Below are 27,015 nucleotides of genomic sequence, written 5' to 3'. Positions count from 1 at the left end.
TATTTTGGCTGGGCGATTAGAGCGAAATAAATTGATGGTAACGCATCTACTAATACCGGAACAAACTGGCACCCCAGATTCTTGTACTACGCATAACGAAGAAGATATCTTTGATTATCAGGATCAGCATAATCTTATCACTCTCGGTTGGATTCATGTACGTAGTAATTTACTTTGCGTTTTTATTTCTAATTTCTATTTTTAATTTGTCTATTTTAAATATAATTATGTTATGTATTACGTATTATAGACACATCCTACACAGACTGCATTTTTATCAAGCGTAGATCTTCATACGCACTGTGCTTATCAACTGATGATGGCGGAAGCTATAGCGATAGTTTGTGCGCCTAAATATGATGAGTACGTATGAAAAAATTTTGTGTACACTTTATGTTGAATTCTTCAAACGGTTATTTAAATATTTGGCATCTGACGTCGGTTGAATTCAGCTAAATTCAACTAAATTACGGATTAGTATGCTTCCTAATATACATGTTTCCTCTTTAGATTCAAACAAAATTAAATTTTACGATTATTTGCTTTGTAGTAACTTCTTTTTTTTTTTTTATTTGGATAAATATCTATTCTACATTAACTTTGAAGCGTACTTACGTGTAGACATTTGTGTCCCCTCCCTGATGTACAAATATAATATAAAAATTTTAATTGTCTATTAACTTAGAATTAAATCAGAACTTGTTTTGATATTTAGTGTGATTTTTATTATAAATATTTTTTACAGGACAGGATTCTTTATCTTAACACCTGATTACGGCTTGGATTTTATCGCAAATTGCAGAGAAACGGGATTTCATCCACATCCTACTGAACCACCGTTATATACAGTAAATATATTACAATTTATTTAAAAACATTTTTAACAATATTAATTAAAATTTGAGTGATTAATAATAAAAATAATATATAATTAAATGTTGAGTTAGTAAATTCAAAAAATGGAGTATTGATCTATTACTGTACACGAGTAACGAGTAACCATAAATATTGATAACTCGATAACTAATAATTCGATCTTGTCATAATTAATATTGTCGTTTTGGTTTGGTATCATGAATACTTACATTACACACTTTTTACTGTTTCAGAAAGCAAGACACTACAAATTAGACGTAATGGCACTCCAAGTGGTAGATTTACGAAGAAAATGATATATCTCGGATACGAGATAATTTACTGAAAAATATTTCTAATTAAATCTTGGAAAATAGCACGTTACAATAAAAATCGCGAATCTTATTACGCGCGTAGTGCATAATTAGTCTTATTATTTATACTTTTACTGTTATTGCTATCACCGAGGGTGGCAGTGTGGTCTTGTGGTAAAGCGCCAGACTCGTACGTCCGTGGAACCAGGTTCGAGCCCACCTGATCACAACGTCCTGTGATCAGGTGGACTCGAACCCAGTTCCACGGGGTTACGAGTCTGGCGCTTTACCACAAGACCACACTGCCACCCTCGGTGATAGCAATAACAGTAAAAGTATAAATAATAAGGCTTGTATTTGTATTTAATATTTTCTCAATTTTAATCAAAAGTTTTAATTTATTTATTACAAGTATATTTACACGTATTGAACAAGCGAAATTAAATGTACATAACATAACATAACCTTTGTTACATTAATATTTTATTTTTGTTGTTTTCATAGTTTCAACAAGGGGTTCTGTTACGTTCTGCTTAAAATATAAATGACGTTTTGAAAAGGATATAGAATATATTTTATACATTTTTCATGTTTATATGTTACATAAAAAGACAAAGTTCAATAATAAATGCCGTAGACTCATACGTGATTAAAACTTCAACTTTATTTTATATAGATGACTATTTTAATTTTTAGTTTAGATATTAAAATAGTCATTGAAAATGTACCTTTGATTTTTTGTTTAAATAGCAAGTTTAATATAAATAATTTTTTTTTATTGTGTAACGTTCTCATTCACAAGACGTTGTACCGTTTTAAACAACGTTCAAATTAAAATAGATATCTTACTTTCCTTCATAAAAGATATATAAAGTTCATCGTGCCTTTTTGAAAATAACAAGTGTTCATAACATTGAATTCTAATCTTATGCTAGATACGCGAAAGACATCATGTCACAAAACGCTTTGTATATATTAATCTTACTGAAAGATACGTGTGTAGATGGTATGAATATATATGTGAAATAGAATTATTTATTCATTTTGTTTGATCAATTATATTAATCGTTTATTGATTCAATACGTATGCATAAAAATAAAAAGCCACTGAATATATTACGGAAAAATGAATTTATTTATAAACCTTCCCTTATGGAAACCAGACATCTTAAAAAATAAAACTGGTAGACATTATTTTGTAAAATTTATCTACAGAGAGGGGAATAAAGATTCGTCCATTTGACTCCTCCCATATTCATCTACAATCTGGCGCGTAAATAGCTATCTTACAGCGATGAGAACGTACCAATGTGATGGTACGTAGTCAACGTAACAATATTTAGCTCTTCTTTGTGACGATAAGTGGACCCACGTTGTCATTGCACTCGTTGTTATGACGTCCATGAGTACCGTCACAGTAAGGCCACTATATATAAAAAATGATTAAAAATGTAGATATACGCACACTCACAACTTTTAATAAACAGTTATTTTAGAGAATATAAGTAATAAATATTTATAAAGAATTACAAATTGAAAAATACGTAGGACTACGTTTTCTTTTATTTAATCACTTGCTTGTGTCTTTTTGTAAGAAACTAAATGGAATATCAAAATGTATATATATGTTTCCTGATCTTAGGAAATTTATATAAGGAAAGAACTTACATTTTCAGATCTCCAACAGCGACAAAATACAGCTTTTTCAGAGATATCTTCGATATCAACACTGTCCACTACTTTCGCAATGTCTTTCTTTATTTTGAGATTGACGCAACCATTTGGCTATAAAATAAATACGTTGCATTATTACATGGAAGTGGTTGGAAAAATTAATAGACGTATAAACATATTATTAAAAGAAGATTATCATAAAAATAGTAAACGTATTAAGAAAGGAATAATTTGGTTTCTATCGTTATTCATTATATATGTATATATAAATATAATATATATAAATTATAATAATGACAATGTTAAGTAAAAATTAATTTATCCAGAATACAGATGAGATACTTTTTCTTGAACGTGCACTATTATATTCTTTGCGTTAGAAATGAGGTAGAGAATAAAACGTTCCATACCTCGAGTTTTATTTAAATGACACGTTTTCTGTGTGTGTACCAAGTATAATATTTGAATTTTTTAAAATACAGAACAGTTAAGACGTACAAAGTTGAGCTCCGTTACCCTCAGTTTGCAACAAATTTATGGCAAGTTGAGAAAGTCATTATCTGGAAGTTACATAACTTTCCTAGATATCATAACGGATCAACACTTAACTCTTGTTGTCCTTGATACTTTCTATACAAGAGATAGGCATAAAATACATACCGCAGGTCTGCCATGAGGACAAAACGCCCTGTAGGACATGTATCCTACACCCGCGAGAAGGGCAGTGGGTGGCAGAAGGGCAAACCAGTCCCTCACTGGCATAAAGAAAAAAAGGAGTAAAACGACATGACGTAGAAAAGAATTAAACAGTCTTTTAAATCGAGAGGTTATGTCGGAGTCTGGAAAACGGTACGTCGAGGTACAACAATAGCTGACGCGAGGCATGGAACTGTACGGTGAAAATTACCTCCCAGCCGGAACCATCCACCTATCGACTCGGGAATCGGTAGGCCGGCCAGATAATTCGGGACGGACACTTTGATAAGATGCGCGATCGGTTCCATAGTCGCTCGGCTTGGCTGACTCGGCGACTGACGACAGGCGACAGGCGACACTGGCGACACTCGGGCAACAGTTCCAATCGCCGATTCGCCAACGTTCGCTACAGTGCCGAACTACCTGCAAAATCAGTTTTTTTGGCAAATCGCTATATTCAAATACAAATAAGTGCCTCAAAATAAGATACGAGGCATTTTAAAAATCTAGCTACATTTAACGTTACATCTAACACGTAAATCGGAAAACCGGGAAAACTGAAAAACGTCCGCTCCCCTCAGTCGCGCACTGCCGCACTCGCCTATACACGCTCCTGATCGGCACGCTGCGCGATTGGTCAGCAGCGAGACATGGAGGGGGTTCGCGGTGACGAGGTGAAAGACCGGTGGCGCGCGCAGGTGGCGCCGCGCGCTCGCTTAATCAGTTGCGGGTTGTCCACCGGCCAGGTGAGAAAGTTGTTATTATTATTTGTACTCGCGCGTCTTTCGCCGCGATCCGCGATCCGCGACGCTGCTGTATACACGGCGTCGCGTCCGTACGTCCGTAGTCGCGTCTCCAGTTTCCAGTCTCCAGTTCGCTCTGCCGCCCGAGTCGTCCGAGATCCGTTCTACCGCGACGGGCGACCGCGAGTCGCGAGTGACGAGTCTCGCATCTCGCGAGAGAAGAGTGGCGACTGGCGAGTGGCGCACGCGTGTGCGGGGTGAGCCGCCGCGAGCCTCGAAGCTCGAAGGCTCGAAGCAGTCGAAGCTCGAAGCAGCAGTCGCCGTGTCTCCTTTCTTCCTCGCGGCGTCGAATGAGAACGAGAGAGACCGTGACCGTGCGCGACCGACGATCGTTCGCAGTGCGGCGCGCGGAAGGGGGGTGGGCGCTTCCCCGTCCCGCGCGTGGGTGTGCGTGCCCCGACTGCCCCGACTGCCCCGAGTGATAGATACACAGTTCACAGTTGTCGGGTGGCTGACAGAAGCGCGGAGGGCGAGGATAACCCAAATAAGGAAGGTGCGCCCTTTACCCGTTACCTCCTCGATCGGAAGTGCAAAGGTGCGAGAGAGAGGCAGAGGGAGAGGGAGAGGGAGAGAGTGTGTGAGATCGTGAAAACGTGACATTACGGCAAATGACAGCGAAGAGGTGAGGATCAATGTGCCGTGATGGCTGAGGAGGAGCTGCTGGTCACCCTGTGCCGCGGCGACTCCGGCTCCGGCGGCTCTTTCGGCTTCTCCTTGCTCGGCGCCTCGGCGTCGGCGGGCCTGCCGGCCGCCCACGTCATCTACGACATCGTCGAAAACTCACCGGCGGCCAGGAGCGGCAAGGTGAGTTACACTTTACACTAGTCTAGTCTCCACTAGAGTTACAGGACGGCGGCTCCGGACTCCGGCCTCCGGCTGTAGAGTGTAGACTGTAGAACGGTGCTTGTGTGTGTGTGCCGTCGCGTTCACGTCCGCGTCCGCGTCGTAAGGACGATTTTCGCCTACCTCTCCCATCGGAACGTGATCCTTACGGATAAACGATTCTCGCGCGATCGATTTTTGCGCGATGGTACGCGTTTTTTTCCCCCCCAAATAAATGAAACAACGATTTTCGTACGGTTGTCCTTACGCCCTTACGGCATAACTACGGCATGGGAACGCGACTCTTAAGAATATAAAACAGCGCGATGATTAACGATTTTTCCTACAGCTGCATCATTGGAAATTAAATGTTGTAACCTTGGGATAAACACGTTAACAAAATCACTTTTGTGTGCACCCAGTTTGAGAACGTGATACTCGCGAATCGATTAGATAACACGCGAGATGCTACACGTCTCGCAAGATTGATTTTCGCTGCTCTAGAGTGAGAAATTTGATCTTTTGATCTTTATAAATAAAGAAAATAATGGATTTATTTAATAATATAAATGTAACAAAGGATTAACGATAAATAAGAGAAATAAACGTTATTAAGTTTTCACGCGCGCCTACGATATATAGGTGAGATTATTCTTTATAAATAAACGCTACAATTGTTTTAAAGTCGATATTTACGTGCTGTCCGTGTCGGAGATTGATTTTTCATCGATAAGCATTGAAACGAGTGACGTGAAGTGCAAGAAATGAGAGCTTCTCATAAGGTATTTTACATACGAGCTCCACGCGATACTGACTCGAAGAGAAAAAACGTGCATTTTTCCACCACTGCAGGCTGGAAATAGACCAAGACAATTTAAGCGTGTCCTTAGAATACGTAAAAATATTGCAGCTTACAGCTGTTTTTTCCAACAACTTATCCTTTTGTAAAGAGGAAGAATGAAATTTAGCACTTGAAGAAGGCTCTTCTCAACGTTCTTTAAAAAGCACTCGATATACGTACGTGAATGAGAATCGACAGTCCTAAGTACAACCTAAGCACCTAAGCACTTGCGATACTCGAAGTAAAAATAAGATATATTATTTCCAACGGAATCTAGGATTCTAGAATCAATAATTAATTAGAATTAAAATATTGCTTATTATTTGTTTTCTCGTAAGCTGTCATCCTTAACTATTATAAATATAAATTTATAATAGCACAATAATAATAATCTTGTCAAGTTAAATTTTTATTATTTGTTACACGTATTATTTGAGTTTAACACGTGGAAATCTTAAATTATTTATTTAAGTTTAAAGTTCTCAAATTGGTAGCATTAAGTAGTGATTTTTTAAAATTACAATTTTTGATGAGAAAATAAAAACTTGAACGTTAAGTTTTAATAAAAAATAGACTTGTTTATCTCTGATCATGTATCAATATTACTTATGTATAATCTATGTGATAAAGAAAAAAGAAATAAATGAGAACGTAATCAAGATACTTTTGCTGTCATAAATAAATGATTTAAACAACATTTAGATATAATCAAGTAGAAAAGACTGGTTAATGTGGTTACGAAGTCGCGCAAGTCTTGGGCTAAATTTAGTTTTGACGCTGGAAACGAAGAAAAAAATGACGAAGACAAGATATGTGATGTAAAAGCGAGAGTGCACCAGCTGCATTCTTTCTGCGTAACGGCACAGTTTTGCGAATAATATTTAATAACTCAGAAGAGAAGTCAGAAATTTCACGAGCTAATTTTGTGGATATCAAATATCAAGTATATCAACTACGTAAAAAATATTTAGGTAATAATTGAGGCTAATAAGGGTAGTGAATTGTTGAAATTACGTGTCGATTAATAAATTTTTAAAATATAATTTAAACATGGACGATCTTAAAAGTTGTTTGAGTTTATTTTAAACAATATTGCACCATGGGAGAGTACGTTTGGCCTGCTTTACGTTTTTCAATCAGCTGACTTCTTAATAAAGAGAGTTGCTTTTGACGATCATTAATTGCTCCGAGAAAGATGTTGAGCCTCCTGAGATCATTGGAAACTGCATCCGTGCGAATGCCGGGGTATGGGCAGCTGGTCCAAACTGGTCCGTCGTCCCAGAGCAGATCCAGCCCTCCGATTCTGGTCTCGTGTCCGCTGAAGCGACCCTCCAAACAAAATTATCGATTTATTTATACGAAAAATGTCTTAAAAAATTTTAAACTTTTATTTAATATCTATTTTATAATATTTTGAATATTTTAATCAAGAACATAAAAAATATATTAAATATAAAAAATAATTACAAGTGTATATACCTATATATCCAAATGTATAAAAAAATATAAATATATATAAATATTTTTATTATTAGCTATATATGGTATGCATAATTAAATTTGATTGTTGATACCTCAAAGTCGAGGACGTTGAGAACGTCGTCGACCAGATCGGATTTCAAACGTTGATCCTCGTTGTCGGTGCCCGTTAAAGCTGGGGATGCGTTAATTTCCAATAGCCAAGGTCGCAGATCATCGCTGAGCAATATATCGTAGCCATAGAGTTCGAAACAGTTGCGATCCTGCATCATGGCTGGTTGTACTGCCAGTAGGCTCCCCATTATTACACCTGTAATAAACATAGATATAATACATTCATATTACACGAACCAAGATAAATTGTATAAAGCGATTAAAGTATTCGTCAAATATTATTAACATATAACAGTAACATGTATAACAGTTTGATAATTTTATGAATACCTGCAATGCGTTGCATCAAATTTTCAATAACTTCCGCCTTGTAATAAGCTGTCAAATAATCTCTGAGCTTGTTCAATGCCCATTTGCAGTTCCATTCCCCGTTCTTGCCTTTCATTGAAGAGATACCCTCGGCATTCTGACTTGCTTTCAACTGTATTGCCGTATTCGTCAAGTGCACTCTGTTGTCGTCAATGTTTTCCAGATCGAACAATTGGCCACACAAACGGGCAAAACCTTCTCTGGCCAGCCACACTTTCAAAGGATGAAATGATGTCACCAATACATAAATCCGTAGATCGAATTTTCGCCCTGAAATCAAGGATTTAAATTTTATTGCAAAATAAATGAGATGGTGTTGAAAGGATTCAAGATACCTGCAATGGAATTAGTTCACAATTTTACTTTAATACCTAACATCAATTAGCAATAATTAACAAAATATAAAATTATATATGTATAGCGTATATATGTAGAGTATATATAAAGTATTAATAAAGTATATAAAAAAATATATATAATATAAAACAATTAAATATTCAGTTTTTAGTCATTACTTAAAATTGAGGAATTAATATATAGTCATGAAATTTAAGTATGTACACAAGCGAGCTCGCACACTTGAATTTCAATTTTTCAACTATATCTATGTATAACTTTTATTATAATTTATATTATAATAAAATATGTTTTAATTTATGTTATTTATTGTAATAATATTAATTATATTAATGTATATATATTTACTAAATGATAGTATCGATACTGAAAACTAAAAGATCTGAATTTTAACCTGCGACGAGATAAGGATTATCTATGTATTTTTGAACGACATAAATCTCAGTTGGAATTCCCGATTGCTGCGACTTAGCCCCTCTGCTTTTCCATTCCGCAAGATCCTTCAGCTTCCTAAACAGAAAGATACCCTTGCCTCGTGATCTCGCTACTGGTTTGACGATCCACGTAGCTCCTTGTTGCCTACGATCATCATTTATCATTTCATTGATTTTAACTCCATAATTTTAACCCTACATAACTATATATTCGGATCGTATTTTTTCTCTAAAATTTCTTTCACATTTTTATTTGAATACGAAGAATACAAAATGTAAACCAGAATTTTTGCAGATTTTTAGAATACATAATAAATATAATAATAAAATTTGACATTACGAAAATATATTTTGTGTGTGTGTGCGTGCAAATGTAAAAAATTTAAAAGTTCACTATGGAAATTGTCAGATACATGAATTTTATAATATTTTGAATAAATATATTTAAGAATTACATGGAAAGTTTCTTTTTACATGAAATACATCTATATAATCTAAAAATCCTTAAAATATCAATATCGCGTATCGATATTTATTTCTTGCTCGTGATATTTTTCTCGATAAGAACTTCTGATCAAATATAATATTTCGATAACGATAAAATCGTAAGAGTTAGGTAGGATAGTGATAAACTTCTTTTACAAGAAAAAGAATATAATATTAAAATTAAAATTCATCAAATTAATAATATCTATCTAATTAATAATAAACAAAAAGTAAATAATAAATACCAAATAATTTTACTTGTGATATTCCTCGACGAACATCCGGTAGTCGCTAGGCAGCTCGAAGGTCACAGGCATGGCATCGCTGATGCGAGCCTCGGCTGTTTTTCCAGCCCTTATGAGAGCCTTTCTGTAGCGTTTGAGATTGCGGTACAGGTAGTTCTTCCGCGTGAGCTCATAGTGGTTACGGAAATGCGGCACCCGCTGGTAAGGACGCAGCTTCTTCCGATCCCCGTCCAACGCCTGTCGCAGCCCATCCCCTGTTTCGCACCACCACAGGTGCCAGCTAGTATCTTCGGGGTCGACTATCTCAAAGAAGAAAGACGCAACGTTCACTAATTACCTTCACTAATCTGACACTCTCACCACTACAAATTTTTAACTTTGAAAAAGCAATAAAGATCGGAAGATGTTTAATTCAGGATATACAGATGGTATTGTATGGTATTATACAGATATATCTCAAGCTTAAATATTGCATTCACTTTTTATTTTTCATGGTTGTATTTATAATTATTCAATATTTTTAACATCTATTTACAGTATCTTAGAGCTTCTAGCATTTAATTATGTCATATATTCGAACTCTATTTGTAGTGGTGTGTAGGTGCTATATTATCATCAATTAATGCTGGGTTCTATAATGTTTTTTTTAATAGTGAGAATGCTATAACTTTTTCTCTCTCCTCTTCCTTTATCTGTATGTGTATCGTTAAATAAATGTCTTTTTTATTAAATGGTATTTTGTATATATTAGAGATTCCGTAATATCAAAAACTTGACAAAATTACCTGTGCCCAACCTCTTGCCAACATTACTTCAACTTGCGTAGAAGGAAAATCACAACGAAATTTGACAACTTTATCTTCAGAAATCTGCTTTTTTTTTATGTCGCAGGGCTTTTTTCCCCCACTTGATAATTTGGTCGTTTCAGTCTCCGAAAGGATAATTCGTGAATCCTCCGATATCTTTTGCATGTTATTCGTGGTGTATCAAGATGATTGAACGACTATTCAGACATATTGAAGATGATGCTCATTTATTATTATTAGTTTATACAGTGTGTTTTCAGAGATTTAACTCTTCTTTGATCTCCTTTGAGCTTCTTATGATAAGTTTTTTATTTTTTTATATTAATATTGGCATTAATTTGGTTTAAAAAATATAATATTACATGAAATTTTGTAATATTAATTCAATTTTTTTAATTTTAATTAAATTTTTATCTGCAAGATAATTTTTATTAATTAATATACATTTGGTGTATCTCGTGGTTTTTACCACCTCTTTCCCTAAAAAGAAGCTTAAAAAGATTTATGATGCGCTAACTGACTTTATTTCACCGATGGATTTTGCACTTGAATAAACGTTTATATAAGCACACGTCTTATTTAATGTTGTCATAAAGTTACAACAACGTGTGTGTTCTAGTTAATAAATCTAGTATAATAAATCTGTATCTCTGATTATAATAAATCCAAGAAACTTGGAAATATGAGAAGGTAAGATCAAATACGACATTCGTGTTCATATGATTTTTTCCAGTACTGAATTTATCTCTGAAGTAGGGTCTTAACATTATAGAATACCTTATATTGCGATTCCATCGATATATTAATGATTGTTTACACAAGTCAAAGTGCATCGTGCGTAGAATGGTCCAATACTCTAATAGAGGACGGATTAGAGGGCAGCGGGAAGAAAGTCAATGTCATCGCGGATCCGAAAATACAATTGGCCACTGGCCGAAAGCTTCACGTTCCGGCACGCATTCGATCAGTCGCATTTTGTCGGTTGCGAGTGGTCAGTGCTCTTTCAATGTGAATAAAGAATTCGGAATCGTATCCTAACGCGTGCATCGAATGCCCAAACTCGCATCCTGTCTGTCGTGCTGTTTGCGACCTTTTGACTTCTTTCTGAGTGGATGTTCTAAAAGGGAGAGATATGATTACGTTGAGTACATGGCACTCTGTGAGGTAAATCTCGTAACTTTGTGTGAGAATTCATCTAAATAATTATGTAACATAAGAAAAGAGACACATAAGTTAATAAAACAATTGACGACGTGTTTGGAAAAGATTGTGATTTGTCCTGTTGTCACTAATTGTTATCTTATTTATTATTATTACGTATTTTTTTAGTTAAAAAAATGATGTTATATATTAATATATATCATCAATTTATCTCTGAAGATTAAACGTCACCTTTAAATTAAATATTATAAAAACTTCTATATTATTGAAAATTATTAATCATTATATTTAATTCCATAAAAATTGCATTTCTGTTCTATAACACAGAATAGAATATCTTTGTTCATAAAGATTGAACAAATGTCATACTGTTTACTGGTAAAGCAACTGGTGCAGATAAACTAGTATCCTTTCATTGAACTTTTCTTGCCTCTAATGTAATTTCATAACAGGACTTGCTTTCAGGCTTTCACGCAACGGCGATCGTATGCGTTTTCAATCGGTTGTGCGTAAAAATATATCGATATGCATAGATTAATATTTATATCATTATTTAAAAATATGTTATGATCAAAGGTGTCATCACTCTTTAATTATTTTAACGAATTTGATATGTAACAAAGATATATACATATGTGCTGAAATGTGAATATAATGTTTATATAATGTATATTTTTTATAGAGATGATTTCTGCTTGATTTTTTCAGGTCGAAGCTGGTGATGTCATACTCAGGGTGAACGAAGTTGATGTCAATCGATTCAGTACGAAAGAAGGTAAAAATATTATATTTACTAAATCTACTTCTTGATCTAATACATACATGATGATTCTTCAAATTTGAATTCAATTATTATTATTGTGGAATTATTGTTTTATCATCACTCTCTCGCAATTGCGAGTTTAAATATAAAATATAATAATAATATAAAAAGTATCTGACGTATGTTTGTATATACCAAGAATTAATTAAAATCTATTATATTTTTTAACGAATTATATTATCCTCTTTATACATATATTATTAATTAAAATATAAATGATAAAAAACAAAATAATTGCGATTTTTCACGCTTTTGAGAGTCGATATTTTCTTTTTATATTTATATTTTGTCATTTATTATATAAATTAAACGTCACTTAAGGCAAATTCAACATGTAACCTAACATAATTCAATAATGTAACTTTGATGGATTAATTAGAATTTTGATTCCATTAATTGGACATGACCATCGAAATAGAACTTGATAATACTTCAGAGAACAGAATCTGTAAGATAATTTGTTAAAAATATGTAATTAATTTAATTAATTATATTGTAACGATAATTAAAAAATTATATAAAATTTTATGGAATTATGTACATGATACATAAATTCCAAATTATCTTTATTATATTAATTTTAAGTTAGATGAATTTCCTTGTACTCCATAAAAAATAATACAACATTTTAGAATCATACATTATTATTTATTTATTTATTTATTGGAGAAATAAAAAGTATACATATGTAACAAAATAATTTAATATATATAAAGACGAAAGAGAAAAAAAGGAATTGTATGGAAAGGAAGGAGATAAAAGAGTGGAAAAAAGGAAGGAATGAAGAAAATATAAATTCTGATTTTAAAATTAATTATTTTAAAAGTTAATTTGTTTTATCATTGATTTGTTTTAGTATTGAAATGTCTACGACTGTCTTCAGATCCCGTTACTCTGAAGCTGCGAAGGGGTAAGTGCGAGATCTCTTAATAATGCATGACCTATAATTGACAAAAGCTTATATATTAATCTTCTACATAAAATTCATGATTTCGTATACATATATCATTCAAACGTCGTTTATACTATAAATGCAAATTGATTATGTATTCACGAGGCTGCTGAACTCTTACTATCGTAAGGTATCTAATGATAGATCATTGTCTACACACGTTCTTGAACCTCAAACTGTAGTAATAATAGAATTAACGCTGTAATAACCATCGTGGGTAACGCGATAAACAGAAAAAGTTACGCACCTACTCCACGGAAAGGGATGGCCGATGACCAAGGACGCGTGATTATCCGCACGAGCGGCTTTCAAACGATGCACGAGAACGACAAACGATTTTCTGTCAGACGATTACATTGATCTTTCAAGGGACGCTTTTATGTTTTTTGTTTTCCATTTTTATTGTTTATTATTATTTTTTTATTATCTTTATTAGTTTCAATTAACGAATTTATTAAACTCTGATAATTTTAATCTTTTGCCTGATAATAATAATAACAAACAATTTGATGTCAGACAATTTCAATGATCCCTTATGTTTCACTTAAAAGAACATTTCCTGCATTTTTTCACAACTTCCATAATTTTCTTAGAACGTTTTTATTAATATCTTTATTATCAATCAATTTGTAACTGTATACTTACTGGTAATAATGGCAATTCATTTTTTTATGATGATTGTAATTTTAATTATATAGTAAATCATGAAAATTGCCAATTATCTAGCGTTGAGATAAATTCTCAATTTTTTTAACAAAAATGTTACGGAATACTGAAAGTTTTTAAGTTATGTGCAATTAAAAAAAAACGTGTTTTTCTAATTAAACAAGATGAAAAAATTATATTGAATAGCTTTCAATTAGTATTCTTCAATTAATTTCAAATAGATTCTAATAGAATTTTGTTTAAATTACAAACACATATTGGAAATAATTGGAAAATCTCATCAAAATTTTTGCTCAAGATAATTTAACGCTAAAAACACCAAATTTATTTTTATCGAACATAACTTGATAAAAAATATTTTTAGCGCAATATTTTAGGTATAATGACAATAAAATAACGTAATATAGAGCGTAATAAAGATTTAGATGTTAAAAAGAAAAAATTATGCAGATCCTGCGGTGAAGGCTCATGTTCGTCGTCTTCTTTCCCCCGGACAACCTACGAAGGATGAAGGTACAGAATCTTCAAAAGATGTCTTGGCGAACAATCCCAAGAACATCGTCGCTTCCAGCAATGTAGAGAAGAAGGAACTCAAGAAGATGCCAGTCACACCAGAAATGTCCATAGACTCGCCAATGCTGACACCGACGCCTGCAGCGACAACGAGGAGCAACGGCTCGTGCAGCGATGCCTCTCTCTCATCGGAATTAGAGGCACTCTTGCCACCTGTGGACCATTTTAAGGAAGAAGAACGGACCCAATGGGAGCCTCTGTCCGCCGACAAATTCTCACGACAGAAAAATACACCTCGGTATGAATCGCAGTTTTAATCATCCGTTATCGCATTCATTTGAACATGGTCACTTTTATTTCGATTTCAATCATGTCAAAATGATTGTGCGCACAATTACATTTTTATTACACGCTTGACTAAATGACAAAGTATTGGGGAAACAGTGCAATAGAAATATAGAAAAAAAGATATAGAAATTCGACAATATGGTAAAGCGACTTGGCTTAATTTTTCTTTTCCTTTTAAATTACAACTAATATTCTCTTTTTTCTCTTCCTTTTTCTTTTTCGACTTCTTTACTCATCTGTGAATCTATGCTAAATCATCTGTGATGTCAAAGAATGTTCTTATTAATATTTCGCATTAGTAATGAAGCTTATTATTTGTTAGGTTTGAAGCGTACATGATGACCGGTGACCTGATGCTAAATCTCTCCCGCACACAACAGAGCAGTAATCTGCTGCCTAAGCAGCATCAACAGCGAAAGGTGGACTCCCTTAGGTACAATCCCAATCATCAGCACACCACTACCACCATCACCACCACTAGTGCCCACCACAACCACAATCATCATCATCATCATCACCATCATCATAACTCGGTACCCAGCAGTCCCAATGAGACCCAGCTGGCACACCAGCACCATCATCATCGAGGAAGCGTCTATAAAACTTCCAGCTCGGCCAGTACATCACCCGTAGGCGCTGCTAGACGCGACGGAGTGCAAAGCACTTCGGGGGCCTTGGTCCAAGTTGATCCGGGCAAGAATACTCCTTCAAGTTTCGGTTTTGTGCGTACTTCGCGATCGGAAGACCATTTGCAGTTCCAGAAAGATCCCTCGATGAGCGCTGTGGATATCGACATCGATGACGATGTTACTTCAAGTCTGAACACGCTGCTAGATCCACGGCCAGAAGGCCTAATGCCAAACGAGCGAATCGTCTGGACTTATAACGCGCCTGTTAGCTCACCAGCTGTTTCCTGCTGCCAAAACGGCGGTTCCTCATCTTCGTCTTCGTCCTCATCATCCTCTTCGACGAGCCCACAGCGTTCTCTGTCCCCTGCTTCCCCTACCTCCGTCTCGTCCTCCGTTATGTCCTCCAACTCTGGTTCCCGTAGGTTCCCTCCGGCTCAAACTGTTCCCGGGGTTTCCAGCACCCCGGGAAGTCATCTCCCCGCTAACGGCGATTTCAGCCAGTCGGAGGCCATCAGCAACATGTCCAGTCCCGACTACAACGATGAAGAAACAATGGATATTCTCAGTGCGAGGGATATTATGATGGTCAGCGATCCCAGTGACAGCGATTCCACCATTCTGGCGAGTGAACCACCTCAGAGAAGACTGAAGGCTAATCCTCAGGATGCTGGAGAACATAGAATAGTGATTCAGGTAAAAGGACCTGACAAGGAGACTCAAAGAAACACGAGTCCCAGGCAGGCGAGGAGAAGAGGAAATCCCATTGGGGAACTAGGGCAGCCTGTTGCATCTCAAAATTTGCAGCGAAATCAACCTGGAATTCCAGGGGTTCCTGGAGTCATCACAGGATCTGTGACACCCGAATGTGTAGGTTATCAGGTAATATTATCAGGAAATTTCATCAAATTTTATTTAGAATAAATTAAATTAAATTATTACTATTTTACTGGTGCTATTAGAACAATGCGTGACAAGATGCAGTAATAATGTAAACAAAATTCTATAATATTATGTGTGAAAAGACAAGACACATATATACACTTCTAACTCTAACACACATATTTACTTCTAACTGTAAAAGAATTGATTTGCCTATGTTTATTAAGCATTTTTAATTCAGCTAAAATATTATTTATCCTATAAATCTTGAACATTTTTTTTTCATAACGCATGCACACGCGCGCGCGCACACACATTAAATTTTATTTGCACAAAAAATCCTTTTGTTTATTTGGGACATTTTTACTAAATTTCTTAATAATCAACAGATTAATTTTTACTGATAATAAGTTTAAAAATAAAATAAGTTTTGCTGATTTCTAATTTATTACTGCATCTGTTGTGCAGTAATTATATATTATTATTTATTTGCTCATTATCGAATTTAGGAATTGAAAGAGAGCGAAGACGAGAGGGAGGCTTTACTTGTTGGAATATGCGACGAACAGAAGGGACATGGAAGTGGCGCGTCGCCGCCGCAATCAGCGGATGAAGAGAGCGATATCGAAAGTTTGCACAGTTTTCACTACAGTCCGAAAGCGGTAGATTTGCCCTCCGCGATCCGACTGGCCAAACGTCTCTATTCCTTAGATGGCTTTAAAAAGTCTGATGTCTCTAGACATCTAAGCAAGAAGTAAGCTTTTTCTGTTTTTCTGATTGGATCCTTTAAGACTTTAGAATTTCCGATTTTTATTTCGAAATAATTTAAACAAAAATTCGATATTTTGTATAATTGAGTTATTCAAAAATGTTTAAAAGAATCCATCATTAATTGTACATAAAATGTGACAAATTTCAAAAATATCAGTATTATGAATATGTCATGTGTTTTGTGTTTGTAGCAACGATTTTAGCAAAGCTGTGGCGGAGGAGTACCTGCGCTACTTTAACTTTGAACGAGACACACTGGACATGGCTCTCAGAAAATTTCTCGCTCAATTTTGTTTGACTGGAGAGACTCAAGAAAGAGAGAGAGTCTTAGTACACTTTTCCAAAAGATATTTGGACTGCAATCCCGGTAGTTTCAATTCCCAAGGTGAGTGCATTTTAGAATATATATTATTAGCTTTGTATTTCGTAAATTAGAATATTATCGAGTAATATTTATCTAAGATTATTAATATGTTCTTTTTTTCTCCCGCATGTACATAGGTTAAACTTATTAAATAATATTTATTTAGATGCAGTTCACACATTGACTTGCGCGATAATGCTGCTTAATACAGACTTGCACGGTCAAAATATTGGCAGGAAAATGTCGTGCTCAGAATTCATTGAGAATCTGTCGGAGCTCAACGATGGCGATAACTTTCCACGCGAAGTGCTCAAGCAGCTTTACAATGCCATCAAGTCCTTTCCTCTCGAGTGGGCTCTGTAAGTGACGTTATAAATTTATCTTCTTTAGAATAGTAATTAATTAAATTCTTTGTGATTAGTATTAATAGTTTCTTTTAGAATAAAAGTTGGAATATATTGATTTCTTTCAGAAAGTGTATAATAACTAAACTCTGGTTCAAATATTTTTCGAATAAATTCAGCTCTACGTTCTTCATTGTTTTAGGGACGAAGAAGGGGATGAAGCGACGAACCAAGCAATTCAGCAAGGCGATGGTACGGCGGCAATCGCCGGGACTGGAAATCCATTTCTCGATGTGCCAAATATTACGGGCGCTACGGAGTTCAAAAAGGGCTATGTTATGCGTAAATGCTGTTATGACTCCAATGGCAAAAAAAGTATGAAATTCTTATGTTAGCTCTTACACAAAATATATTAACTAGAGCATTTATCTTATGTTATATAATCTTGTATATTATGTCTTTCCCATATATCTCTTATAATATTTTTCGTATATGTTACATAGCTCCATTTGGCAAACGTGGATGGAAGATGTATTATTGTACATTGCGTGAGCTTGTGCTATACTTGCACAAGGATGAGCACGGCTTCCGTAACGACAGTTTACACAATGCTATACGTATTCATCATGCATTAGCTACTAAAGCGACCGATTATACAAAGAAACAGCATGTTTTTCGGTTGCAGACTGCCGACCAGGCTGAGTATCTCTTTCAGACCAGGTTGGTACTTCGTATGTCAAGTTCAGAAAATTTCTATTTAATATTAAAATAAAACAATATGTAAAATATTCATAATAAAGATTTTAATTGAATTTTAACTTAAATTGAATTTAAATTGATTTAATTATGTCTTTAATCGTCAAATTATAATTTATGATTATTAAAATTTTAATTCTAACTGTTATGATTATATGGTTTAATTTTAATTTTATTTTAACTTTCAATTTGACATGAGTTTAGGAAATAATGACGTAATGTACTGATATTTCTGCAGTGATTCGAAGGAACTGCAATCATGGATCGATACCATCAATTTTGTATGCGCCAGCTTTTCATGTCAGCCTCTCGCAGGTGCTGTTGGGTCTCAGCGTAAATTCCAGCGTCCATTGCTGCCATGTAGCCATACCAAATTAAATTCTGTGAGTATCCAATACATATCTCATTTTTTAGCTTCTTTAAATTTTTCTTAACTATTGCCTGGATAAAGGAGCAGTGATATTTGTGACGCCAGCGTGTACATGTATTCGATTTTTAAATCTCGTTAATTAATGAACTTATGAACGATACATTAATTTTAAATCGAGTATCGGAATTCTTCAGAAGAGTCTCATATTACAGTAAAGATTGTTATAACAAAAAATTAATAATTTAATTTAAAAAATGAAAATAACCTTGAAAAAATCTAATTAAAGATTACTTTTTTGTCATTTTATCGGCCCCTTGAAATTGAACTTTGAAAATCTATGAAATTTATTTTTTGAAAACATTATTTAAGATAACATTTCAAGTGATCATGATGTAAGGGTTTATATTGTATAATAAATATTTGCGGTATCTAGGAAATTGAAGTTAAACTGAGATATCTTGAGATGTTAGAATTATAAAAATACCTCGAATTAAATTAATTTTCTCATTTGTTTAGTTAAAGGAAGTGAAGAGGATTAAATTAATTTGTTAATAGAGAGAACAGTTGCGGGACCATGAAGATAGGGTCAACAGGCTAGAAACAGAACTGGAGGAGCACAGACGGCATCCTCCGGAAAGAGGTGCCAAGGCTCTCACTGTACAAAATTATAAGGAAAAAGATGCATATTTGCATCACGAGGTAACTTTTAAGCAATTGAAACATATCGTAATATAATAATTTCTTGACAATTTTGAATAGTTATCTGAAAAATATCTTTAACAAGAAACCTTTAAAAAAGAATTTTAAAAGTCTTTAAAAAAGTCTTTTTATTAATTGAAAGAATCAAATTTTTCCTATTTTATCCCAAGACTTTCACATTTTGTATAGATAATTAAAACTCAGAAATCTAGACATAAAAACATTTCCTATTAACACAAAATTACGATTAAAAAGATTTCAATCTTATAAAAAATTTATATTTTTATTATCTTTTATTCTAATCATAATTTTATTTTTTTTTTAACTTCTTTCTTCCTCTTGCTATGCGTGCGCGTGTGCACATATACATTTTTTAATAGTCATTATCAGAAGATAGTTATAAAATATAACACTTTGTTTGAAAAAAACAAATGTGTCCTTTACCTCTCCAAAGTGATTCTACTTATAGAAAAATTGTCATCTTTATATGATGGTTTCCTCTTTACCCATGCAACCTTTTACCAATTTTTCTCTAATTCCTATAACTTTGAAGATATTAAAATGCTTGTTCTTATTGGTTTCTATCTTGTTCTATTGGTTTGCCTAAAAATAATATTAAGCATGTGGTAATTAAAAATTCAAGTATTTAGAGAATTCAATTCAATTATTTAATAATTTATTCAGTGCCTTTTCTACTCGAAATTATCATTGAAAAGCTTAATGTTTGATTTTTTTTTAAAATAAAGAAAGGATATATATTTCCTTTTTTATTTCCTTTTTCTATTTTCCTTTTCTATTCCATTTAAAATTATCCTCTCACTTCATAATACTCTACAGAGCAACCCTCGTTCCAGCTGAAGCGGTATAAGACATATGCCTATCTTCTTCGTTCCCGGCTGACGTTCAGTGAGATGGAATCGTCGTTAGTTGAAAGCAGTATTGGCGAGGTAGACGAGGGCATGCTACTTGGACCTACTGGAGTTGTAGGAAACGCAGAAGGGGCTCTAGTACCACCGCCGGTCCCCGAACGACCAGCCGCAACTAATAGGTACAGTTACCGGACCGCCATTTACAGCGGCGGTGGCCGCAATCTGCTGAACGGTGGCAATCAGGACTATAATGCTGCCGGTGGTGATGTTGGTTGACGCAATGCTTATGGCCTATGCGGGCTAGTCTGACCCCGGTGCTGGTGTTGGTGCTGGTGACGTTGATGTTTGACGATAGACACGAGTGACGCAAACTAACGATATATCCGACAGCGCATCACACACTCCAATGATGTTATTAAGTGTTACAACGTACAATCGAGAGCAAAAGTACTGTCCTATTCAGTGTCGTGAAGTTGAACTGCAGCTGTATCAAATTTCTTTCCTTTCCTGAGACGACCGATTGGTTGGAGAAGAAGATACAGTGAAATTTTGAAAGGAAGAAGTTTTATGCAAATGCAGTTTTATTCGCTATATCTGAACCAGACAATATTTTACTGTTGATTGTACACCCCATTCAGTGGCGCAACTATTCGATCAGATTATAGTTATGTCGAAAATAATACAACCAAAGAGAAAATAATTTTTTATGTAAGTGTATGTCAAAATATATATAAAAGTTTTGTCTTTAACAAATTTTTTCTAATTATTTTAATAATAGTAACGCCACTGATACTTTTGTCGTGTCTTCTAATTGCGGTATAGCTATTTTAGCTCTTATTGGATCTATTTATTTTATCCTTTCAAACCTAACTTCTTATGTGTTTAATTTTACATAAAAATATACTTTATGTAAAATTGGATAAATATAAACAAAATTTACTAGGCAGCATATTTACAATAAAATATCGAAGAAAAAATATAGATATATTGTACATTGAGAGAGAGAGAGATGACATGCCTAAAAATACTGTGTATAGCTAGAATTCAATTTAAATAATTTTTGTTTAAAAAAGTATTCGATATAATATCATGTATTGATACAATATAAAAAATTTAAGTCTAAATTCTTTAGTCAGAATCATCAATTTATTATTTAAGTTAATAACATTTAAATATCGAGTATCAAATTGGGAGATTTATAAAAGAATGGTTAAAAATAAAAATTTATTTGCAATAAAATTTTAATTTTAAAAGTTATCGATTTAGATGTAAATGTTAATAATTTTGAATGTCTTTAAAAATTTTTTCTCTTTTATTTCCTTTGCTCATTTTCTTTCTTCTATTTCTTCTTTTTTAATAGAAAGTGAATGTCATTTTGATCTTCTACGAATTCTATTTTATTATTGAAGACAGCGTGCAAAAGAATACTTATGGAGATAACATTATGCTGTTACACCATATTGTTAGTTTGCGCACAAATATTAAATATGCAAATTAAAAAATATATAAAAGTTGAGAGGCTGTTAAGACTGGGTAGAAGAAAATTTTCACGTTTCGATTTGCTGTTATAGAATGTTGAAGAAAATATGTCAATCATCATTTATGACGCAAAGAAAAATATTTACAAATTTGTTATTTTGTTAATGTGGTTTGACATATATATTAAATTGATATATTTTTTATTTATATAACTTTGTACTCGGGCAATTTTTTGTGCTTTTTGTATTATATGCAATAATATATTTGTTGCTTTTGATAATATCTTGTTAAGTTTTTTTACATGCAACATAAACAAATTTTTTTCTTTTTTCTTTCAATTATTAATTAAGAATTTATATATATTATATTAAAGATAGATGTAAAATTAAGCATGCCATATTTTTTATTTAAACTGAATAAATTATATTATGTGTAAATATATTTTTTATTGATATTAATTATATGAAATGTATATTTTATATTTAAAGATAACTAAAATTCTCTCTCCTACTTTTCTCCTATCCATCCTTTTTTCTCCTCTATTTCTTCTTCCTTTTTCTCTTGTTCTCTCTTTCTTTCTATCTTTCTTCTCTATTCTCTAATCTTTATGTAATATTAAAATTGTTATATGTTTAGTCTTAATTAACTAAATGTTTGTTTAATATTATATATATATAACAAATTTGTTTATATATATAACAAATTTTCTTATATTTCGATATATTAAAAATATAATATTAAATTTGATTTAAATGAAATTAAATTTTTTCCTTCATGTTTTTTTATATAACATGTAATAATATTACTTTGAATGATTAAATTATACAACAATTTGTGTTGCATTATTCTATTTTAAATATTTGCAATAAATATTTATTTTGGCAATAAAGTTCAATTTTAATTAAATAGAAGTTGGATATAAATACAATATTAATATGTCAAAATTAGACAATTATAATAAAGATATTTCTATCATAATGATTTTAAATTACTAATGAACGAGAAGTTAACGATTGAAAAAATAGATAAAAGTATATATAATGAAATTATAGTGATTTTTTAATTTCTATATATAAGTTATATAGTGTTTTATATATAATATATAATATACATACGTATATACATACGCATACATATGTATATATATATATATATTGTGTGTATGTATATATATTTATATGTATATGTATATTTATGAATGGAAAAAATACGAATATAATAAAAATTACTATACAAATAAATTATTGTTTAAGAAAAAGAAACACACGAATGTTCTAGCCGATATATGATATATCGTATATGTAAAAACTCAATGCTCTGTATACACTTTACGTATAAAATTAAAAGAGGACAAATTATCTTATTCAGTTTTATTTTTTAATATCATTTTTATTTTAATTTTTTTATTAAAACTTTTGTTGAAATTTTCTTAAGTTCTCTAATTAAATCTTTGTGAGATAAAATTTTTCTTTACATTTAATTTTTCTCTTTTGTTTTCTTTTTCTACTTTCTTTTTTCTTTTTTCGATTCATTAATTTACAAGTTTTTTTTTTATCTCTCGTTTTTATTTCTAAGTTCTTTTAGGGAAAATTGCCATTTTATAGTTTATAGTGAACTCCTTGTACATAAATCTGTAATATATGTGGATATATACATCATAACAAACACTTATAAACTACTTAATATAATAATAAAGATCAACGATCTTCAAGTCTTTCGCATTTCTATATATGAAAAGACCCGATTATTTTCTTTAGAACACGAAATAATTCTTTTTATTTAAACAGTTATAAATTAAAATATGATAATTATGATTATATAATAATTGTTTACATATATATAAATATTTTTATATATTACATACAATATATAAAAAAAATTATTTGTGTATATATTAGCTTTTGCATGCCTTGGTCTTAGCAATATTATTAATTGTATAAAATTATATCAAAGCTTTATTATATGACTGGTTGTACGTATTTTATCATTTTATTTATTTGTTGCTTTTATATTCTGCTATATTGTATGGTTTTTTAAATCAATTTTAAGGCATGGTTGCATGCATGCACGTACATACACAAACATACACAGTATTCATAATTATAAGTACTCATAATTAATTATGATGAATCACTTGTATTTTTTATGTATATATGAAATTATAAAGTTTAAAATGTAATAATAAAATTAATACGTAAGTAGAATAGAAGTAGTTATGCGTTATTAATAATTTAACAACAATTTTAACATTTTTAATTGACAAAACTATTTGCCGAAATTGAAATTAATTTTTTAAAATTAATCCGCAATTTCGGTTGAATTTTTGTAAAAATTCGACAATTTTTTTGTTTATAATAAATTCATATTCATTTGTTGCATGCAACAGAGTTGACCTGGCAGCAACGTAAACAGGATCCAGCAAGATTGTTACATCCAGCTTTCAGGATGTTACTCAGGACATCTTTCTTTTCGCGCAAATATGAAATAAAGTTTGCTGTTAAATCGAATATTAAAATCATTGAAAAATTATGATATTTAAGGAAGAATGAAGATTGTGTTGGCTGTGTCAATCAAATTTATTAGTTTATTAGTCAATAACAAATATAATTTATAAGTTATATGAGATAATTGCCTATTCCTATAGTTCTCATAATAATATGTTATAAATAATATAAGATTGCAGGATTTTAATATTTCAACAATTATGTTTATTTAAGCATCTTCTATATTAATTTTCTATTAAATTATTATAGGTATATCTTTTTATAAATAATATTTAATTATAAAATAATTTTATACTTAAATTTAAATAAGTGAAGAAGTCATATGCTTTTGAAAGATAGTAAAATCAAATTATTGTAAAAGTTTTTCTATAACATTCTTTTTATGACAAATTCAAAATTTAATTTACTAATAGGCTATCTTTATTCTTTCTTATTATTCTTTCTAATTATATAAATTTTTTCAAAACGACAAACAAAAAATAATCAGGATACGTTATAGATTCCAAGATAAGAAAAAGACAACTGAAACCTTGCCTCGCAAGATTAGGCAATCTTCTCGTTTCCTAGCAAAGGTAATTGATTTGATAAATAATAAATAAGGATAAAGTTTCTCTCCGTACTTACGCGAAATATTATTTAAGACTGACTGTAGAAAAATATTATGCACCGAAAATTAAATAATTGAAAAGAAATTGCCAATATGCAAAATTTGTTTCAACTATATAGCGATGATAACATAAATTAGTAATTCCTTCCTAATTCTATAATATAGTAACATGTATCATCAAAAAGTATACAAAATTATTCGTTATAAATATTTTATAAATCTACATGGACGAATAATAAATTTAAATCATTAGGATGCGACAAAGAGGCCAAAGAATTGCATTTATATACATTCTATTAAATTTCGTTTCTTCCATAATTTTACATACACTACACACACGCACGCACGCGCGCGCACATATACATACACACGCGCGCATTTTCAGAACTTTACATTTACATATGTATTAACACAATTTTTAATTTCATTTGATGAAAACTTGAGATAGCATGTTTAGTTTTATTCATTGAATAATTAGGAAATTAATTTAAAAAAATAAGATTTCTTTGTATTTCTTGATTTGCTGCCATTGTAAACATATATTTGTAAATATATTCTTGTTATTATTATTATTATTATTAATATTACTACATTAGTATTATTATTATAATTTTAGGATGTTCATTGATCGATATAATGAAAAAAATGACTGCGTTTTATATTTATGCATTACTATTATTATATTATGTACCTTTGTAAATATAATTATGTAGATATTAAAATAAAAAATCGTATAAATAATTACTTTATATATATATATATTTCACAATTTTTTAAACATTAAATGATGATAAAAAATAACTCCACAACATAACAAAAAGTTAGGTATTAAAAAGAGATGGAAAAGGGAATATTTTTTTATTAAAAATCAGTCGCATAATGAAATCGGTATAATAATTGTATATAATTCTTCCAAATCGTTTCAGATTTTTTCAATTGCGCTTTACATACATATATCGGGTGATTCGAAAATAAAACTACTTCATATTATATGTGTATATATATAAAATGTGTGTGTATGTATATATATGTGTATGTATATATATATATATATATATGCACACATACATAGAAACAGTACGGTGCACACGGTATGCGTGTGTATCTATATCATTATAATTATACATGATAATAATAATAATTATATAAGATAAATGTTCTATATTACAACAAATCATCATCGGACCAAAAGCACAAAGAGTGAACTTTCTCTTTTCTTCTTTCATTCGCGTACACAACCCATTTCCCCTTTTTCTCGATCTTTCAACATTTTTTCTCTTCTCGTATACAATAATATACAAGCAATTGATATTTTTTCTGAATACAACGACAATTATAATATATATTGTACAACACTTTGGAGGAATGTGATGGCGTCTCTGATTAGCACCACAACTTCTTCGATTTATTTATCCCTTAGTTTTAACCCTGGATCACTCCTACAAACTAAAAAAAGTTCATCTTAACTCTCGCTTTCGCTTTCTCTCTCTCTCCCTTTCTCTCTCTCTCTCTCATCATGGAAAAACAAAATAAATTAATTCTTTCCTTGAATTACCAAGTACAAAAAGCCAAAAAAATAATAATAAAAATATTGCAATATTGTTGAATTTATAAAAACAAAAAATGCATATTTTTAAATAATATAATATATATATTCCTCTTTTTATCAATTAGTTTTTAAATTTTTTTTCTAAAATTATATAATGTAATTACACAATTATATAATGTAATTATATATATATATATATATATATATATATATATATATATATATATATATATATATATTCACTCTTTATCAGTTTCTTCTTTGTTTGAACTTAAATCTAAGAATTATAATTTTTATAATACAATTATAAGGATGTACAATTTTTTCTTAGAAAATTGGAGAAGAAAATATTATATAATTTCATTATATTGCTTAATCTCTATCAAACCATATTTTAGCGGAATATTAAATAACGAAGAAGTAAATCCGGGGTTAGT

At 31.8% G+C, this 27,015-nt stretch overlaps 5 protein-coding genes across 10 annotated transcripts in view; 2 read left to right on the top strand and 3 right to left on the bottom strand.

Moving 5' to 3' along the window:
* The first annotated feature begins 6 nt into the window (after positions 1-6).
* On the top strand, positions 7-2,238 carry LOC112464311 (STAM-binding protein-like A). Its single transcript, XM_025031236.1, has 4 exons — positions 7-157; positions 251-363; positions 746-848; positions 1,110-2,238. Exons 1-4 carry the CDS (start codon positions 35-37, stop codon positions 1,170-1,172), a joined length of 402 nt encoding a protein of 133 aa, XP_024887004.1. The 5' UTR covers positions 7-34; the 3' UTR covers positions 1,173-2,238.
* Positions 2,239-2,283: 45 nt separating this feature from the next.
* On the bottom strand, positions 2,284-3,922 carry LOC112464312 (CDGSH iron-sulfur domain-containing protein 2 homolog). Its single transcript, XM_025031237.1, has 4 exons — positions 3,751-3,922; positions 3,504-3,598; positions 2,838-2,954; positions 2,284-2,595 (listed from the first exon to the last, which is right to left on the bottom strand). Exons 1-4 carry the CDS (start codon positions 3,845-3,847, stop codon positions 2,509-2,511), a joined length of 396 nt encoding a protein of 131 aa, XP_024887005.1. The 5' UTR covers positions 3,848-3,922; the 3' UTR covers positions 2,284-2,508.
* Positions 3,923-3,982: 60 nt separating this feature from the next.
* On the top strand, positions 3,983-24,625 carry LOC112464309 (PH and SEC7 domain-containing protein 2). Of its 4 annotated transcripts, XM_025031230.1 has the most exons (14): positions 3,983-5,146; positions 12,165-12,231; positions 13,136-13,189; positions 14,348-14,708; positions 15,081-16,266; positions 16,776-17,020; positions 17,229-17,422; positions 17,568-17,760; positions 17,948-18,120; positions 18,249-18,465; positions 18,740-18,884; positions 19,427-19,570; positions 20,425-20,618; positions 24,305-24,625. In XM_025031230.1, the coding sequence occupies exons 1-14, from the start codon at positions 4,985-4,987 to the stop codon at positions 24,324-24,326; spliced, it is 3,357 nt and encodes a 1,118-aa protein (XP_024886998.1). In that variant the 5' UTR covers positions 3,983-4,984; the 3' UTR covers positions 24,327-24,625. The 4 variants fall into 4 exon arrangements, with proteins under 4 accessions (XP_024886998.1, XP_024886996.1, XP_024886999.1 ...); XM_025031228.1 differs by lacking the exon at positions 24,305-24,625 and having other exon boundaries at positions 20,425-21,643; XM_025031231.1 differs by lacking the exon at positions 24,305-24,625 and having other exon boundaries at positions 20,408-20,495.
* Positions 6,603-11,140, bottom strand: LOC112464310 (probable tubulin polyglutamylase TTLL9). Of its 3 annotated transcripts, none has more exons than XM_025031235.1 (6): positions 10,275-10,535; positions 9,503-9,792; positions 8,719-8,903; positions 7,929-8,237; positions 7,580-7,794; positions 6,603-7,334 (listed from the first exon to the last, which is right to left on the bottom strand). In XM_025031235.1, the coding sequence occupies exons 1-6, from the start codon at positions 10,458-10,460 to the stop codon at positions 7,083-7,085; spliced, it is 1,437 nt and encodes a 478-aa protein (XP_024887003.1). In that variant the 5' UTR covers positions 10,461-10,535; the 3' UTR covers positions 6,603-7,082. The 3 variants fall into 3 exon arrangements, with proteins under 3 accessions (XP_024887003.1, XP_024887001.1, XP_024887002.1); XM_025031233.1 differs by lacking the exon at positions 10,275-10,535 and adding an exon at positions 11,073-11,140 and having other exon boundaries at positions 6,606-7,334; XM_025031234.1 differs by lacking the exon at positions 10,275-10,535 and adding an exon at positions 11,073-11,140 and having other exon boundaries at positions 6,606-7,334; positions 8,719-8,834.
* Positions 24,626-25,870: 1,245 nt separating the features above from the next.
* Positions 25,871-27,015, bottom strand: part of LOC112464315 (histone-lysine N-methyltransferase 2C-like) — a 36,437-nt gene continuing 35,292 nt past the window's right edge. Inside the window, exon 40 of the transcript XR_003041902.1 lies at positions 25,871-26,475. The gene's annotated coding sequence lies outside the window, so the exon portion shown is untranslated. The remainder of the gene's footprint in view (positions 26,476-27,015) is intronic.

This window comes from Temnothorax curvispinosus, unplaced genomic scaffold (assembly GCF_003070985.1).
Source record: "Temnothorax curvispinosus isolate PA1 unplaced genomic scaffold, ASM307098v1 QBEX01014079.1, whole genome shotgun sequence".
Lineage (NCBI taxonomy): Eukaryota > Metazoa > Arthropoda > Insecta > Hymenoptera > Formicidae > Temnothorax > Temnothorax curvispinosus.
The sequence above is the reverse complement of the archived record's forward strand: the minus strand, read 5'-3'. Positions and strand labels throughout refer to the sequence as shown.

Coding starts and splice junctions, on each gene's coding strand:
- LOC112464310 (XM_025031235.1), bottom strand. CDS start 10,460: ATGCAAAAGATATCGGAGGATTCACGAATTATCCTTTCGGAGACTGAA. Junction 7,795..7,928: donor TTTGATGCAACGCATTGCAG/GTATTCATAAAA, acceptor TGTTTATTACAG/GTGTAATAATGGGGAGCCTA. Junction 7,335..7,579: donor TCAACGTCCTCGACTTTGAG/GTATCAACAATC, acceptor TTTTGTTTGGAG/GGTCGCTTCAGCGGACACGA.
- LOC112464309 (XM_025031228.1), top strand. CDS start 4,985: ATGGCTGAGGAGGAGCTGCTGGTCACCCTGTGCCGCGGCGACTCCGGC. Junction 5,147..12,164: donor CGGCGGCCAGGAGCGGCAAG/GTGAGTTACACT, acceptor TGATTTTTTCAG/GTCGAAGCTGGTGATGTCAT. Junction 13,190..14,347: donor TACTCTGAAGCTGCGAAGGG/GTAAGTGCGAGA, acceptor AAAATTATGCAG/ATCCTGCGGTGAAGGCTCAT.
- LOC112464311 (XM_025031236.1), top strand. CDS start 35: ATGGTAACGCATCTACTAATACCGGAACAAACTGGCACCCCAGATTCT. Junction 364..745: donor TGTGCGCCTAAATATGATGA/GTACGTATGAAA, acceptor TATTTTTTACAG/GACAGGATTCTTTATCTTAA. Junction 849..1,109: donor CTGAACCACCGTTATATACA/GTAAATATATTA, acceptor TTACTGTTTCAG/AAAGCAAGACACTACAAATT.
- LOC112464312 (XM_025031237.1), bottom strand. CDS start 3,847: ATGGAACCGATCGCGCATCTTATCAAAGTGTCCGTCCCGAATTATCTG. Junction 3,599..3,750: donor TGGATGGTTCCGGCTGGGAG/GTAATTTTCACC, acceptor TCTTTATGCCAG/TGAGGGACTGGTTTGCCCTT. Junction 2,955..3,503: donor GTCCTCATGGCAGACCTGCG/GTATGTATTTTA, acceptor TTTATTTTATAG/CCAAATGGTTGCGTCAATCT.